Source organism: Bison bison, unplaced genomic scaffold, assembly GCF_000754665.1.
Source record: "Bison bison bison isolate TAMUID 2011002044 unplaced genomic scaffold, Bison_UMD1.0 scf7180017864516, whole genome shotgun sequence".
Classification (NCBI taxonomy): Eukaryota; Metazoa; Chordata; class Mammalia; order Artiodactyla; family Bovidae; genus Bison; species Bison bison.
The window spans coordinates 8,668,970-8,670,960 of record NW_011495069.1 but is presented as its reverse complement, the minus strand read 5'-3'; the positions used below and the strand labels follow the sequence as shown (position 1 = coordinate 8,670,960).

At 61.8% G+C, this 1,991-nt stretch overlaps 2 protein-coding genes across 2 annotated transcripts in view; one reads left to right on the top strand and one right to left on the bottom strand.

Annotated features, from left to right (window-relative positions):
- UBXN11 (UBX domain protein 11) overlaps nt 1-179 on the top strand; it is a 23,203-nt gene extending 23,024 nt beyond the window's left edge. Inside the window, exon 15 of the mRNA XM_010830252.1 lies at nt 133-179. Within this exon, the coding sequence (XP_010828554.1) occupies nt 133-179 (47 nt within the window). The remainder of the gene's footprint in view (nt 1-132) is intronic.
- A 339-nt stretch (nt 180-518) lies between these two features.
- SH3BGRL3 (SH3 domain binding glutamate-rich protein like 3) lies at nt 519-1,971 on the bottom strand. The gene is made up of 3 exons (XM_010830098.1): nt 1,834-1,971; nt 1,086-1,253; nt 519-974 (listed from the first exon to the last, which is right to left on the bottom strand). The coding sequence occupies exons 1-3, from the start codon at nt 1,879-1,881 to the stop codon at nt 909-911; spliced, it is 282 nt and encodes a 93-aa protein (XP_010828400.1). The 5' UTR covers nt 1,882-1,971; the 3' UTR covers nt 519-908.
- Nucleotides 1,972-1,991: the final 20 nt, after the last annotated feature.

Here is a 1,991-nt window from a genome sequence, read left to right as displayed (position 1 = left end):
GCCGGGCCCCCGCCCCAGCCCAGCGGCTCCTGGGCCAGCGTGCAGCCAGCGGATCCCTGCGCCCAGACACGCACAGGACAAGCACGTAGACACTTCAACACTGCATCAGAGCCACTGCCCCCACCCTGGCAGAACTGCACCTGGGCACCCACTTCCACGACACCCCCACACCGAGCTGAGCTGTCGGGACACAGGAGGGCACAGGGTACCACCCTGTTACTGACTGGCATGCAAACATGCAGTGCACACCAGGGCACAAGCGCATCATGGACACCACCACACGCACGAGCACTGCAGGGTGACCCACCCCCCAGTATCTCTAGAGACCAACGGTCCAACACAATTGTGTGCGTGTGTGTTCTGGGCATATATCCAAACGCATGCACTGTCACACACACAAAGGTGCCACACGGGACTGCCAGTCGACCTGCCCACCGAGCACAGCCTCAGCACAATCACGTCTACCACTAGCTTTGCTCAGAGCCAGGACCTGGGAGGCACAGGCCACACCAGACAGACACGGTGCCAATGGAATGGAACATTTAATTGTTTCTGCGGTGCTCCCGGACGGGGATTGCGGGGCCTTTGGCAGAGCCTTGGCTAATGGAATCAACAAAGGTGCCCATCAGCCAGTGCCAGGCAGGGTGGCAGCCTCAGGACCGAGCTGAGGACAACCAGCACTTGGGCTGTTGCTTAAGACAATTTCTGAGACCGGTGGGTGAGGAATGTTGCTGCTGAATGGAGAAGAGGGGGCTTACAGTTAGGGGAGGAGAAGGGGTCTTGGGTTGAGGGGAGAGGCCCCCCGTTCAGGTTAGGAATAACAGGGAAGTTGGTCACAAGGTCCTTCATGGCCGGGGTGATGGCTGGGGAGGGGAATGTGATGACGAAGTCCAGGGGGCTGACTTGGCTCAGGCCAGTTTCAGGAACTCCTGCAGTGTGTTTTGTTCCACAGCCTCCACGAAGAGCTCATAGTCCTAGGGGAGGGGAAGAGAAGCGGTCACCAGAGTGCTGGTGTTCTGTCTCAGGTCTGACTCTGGCTGGTATCCTCCTGTAACGCTCCCTCCACCCCCACCCGAGGCCCATACCCCACAATACTGGTCCCCGTTGACAATCTGGGGTGGGGTGGCCTTGGGGTTGCCGGCCAAGGCTCGCATCTCGTCCCGCAGGGCGTTGTCTTGGGAGATGTCCACTAGCTGGTACTGGATGCGCTTCCCATCCAGGATGCGGGTCACCTCACTCTGCTGGGACTTGATCTGGGGGCAGAGGGCGGGTAGAGGTTAGCAGGCAGCCTGGAAGGTTGAGGGGGAGAACCCTGGGCAGGGACAAAGGGGCTGTGGTCAGGAGCTATGGTCCCCCCTGTCCCTCTACACACCCTAGGGGAGGATTCTGGCCACAGGGAGTTGGGAGGATGAGTCAGGCTTGTGGTGGTGTGGGAGGAGAGAGGGACCACCACCCATGAGGAGGGGAGTCAGGGTGAAGGTAAGAGAGAAATTCAGGGTGGGGAGAGCCAGGAGCTCAGCAAGGGGAAAGCAGGGCAGGCCTGGGTGGAGGCTGGTAAGGGGCCACCCCCGCCCCAAGTATAGACACAGTGGAGAGAGGAAGGGCCAGATAAGGACAGGGTCAAGGATCGGCCTCGTAGTGGGGGTGCGGAGGACCCAGGATGCCCTCAGTAAATGTTCAAGGTTCAGGATGGGGCTGTAGAACCTGCCCCCAGCCCAACTCCCGGAGGCCATGCCCAGCACCTCGGCGCCCCCGCCCTGGGGGCGGGTCCCAGGCGCTGGGTCCAGAGCCCCGGAACCGCCGCCCGCGCTCTAGCCCAGGGCGCACACTCACTTCGCGGGAGCCGGTGACCGACGTGCTGTAGACGCGCAGGCCGCTCATGCTGCGGGTGGACCGACGGGAGGGCAGGCAGACAGACGGCGGTGGCAGCAGCTGCACGGCCTAGAGACGAGGCCGCCACGCTCGGGAGCCAATGTCACATTTTTAATATC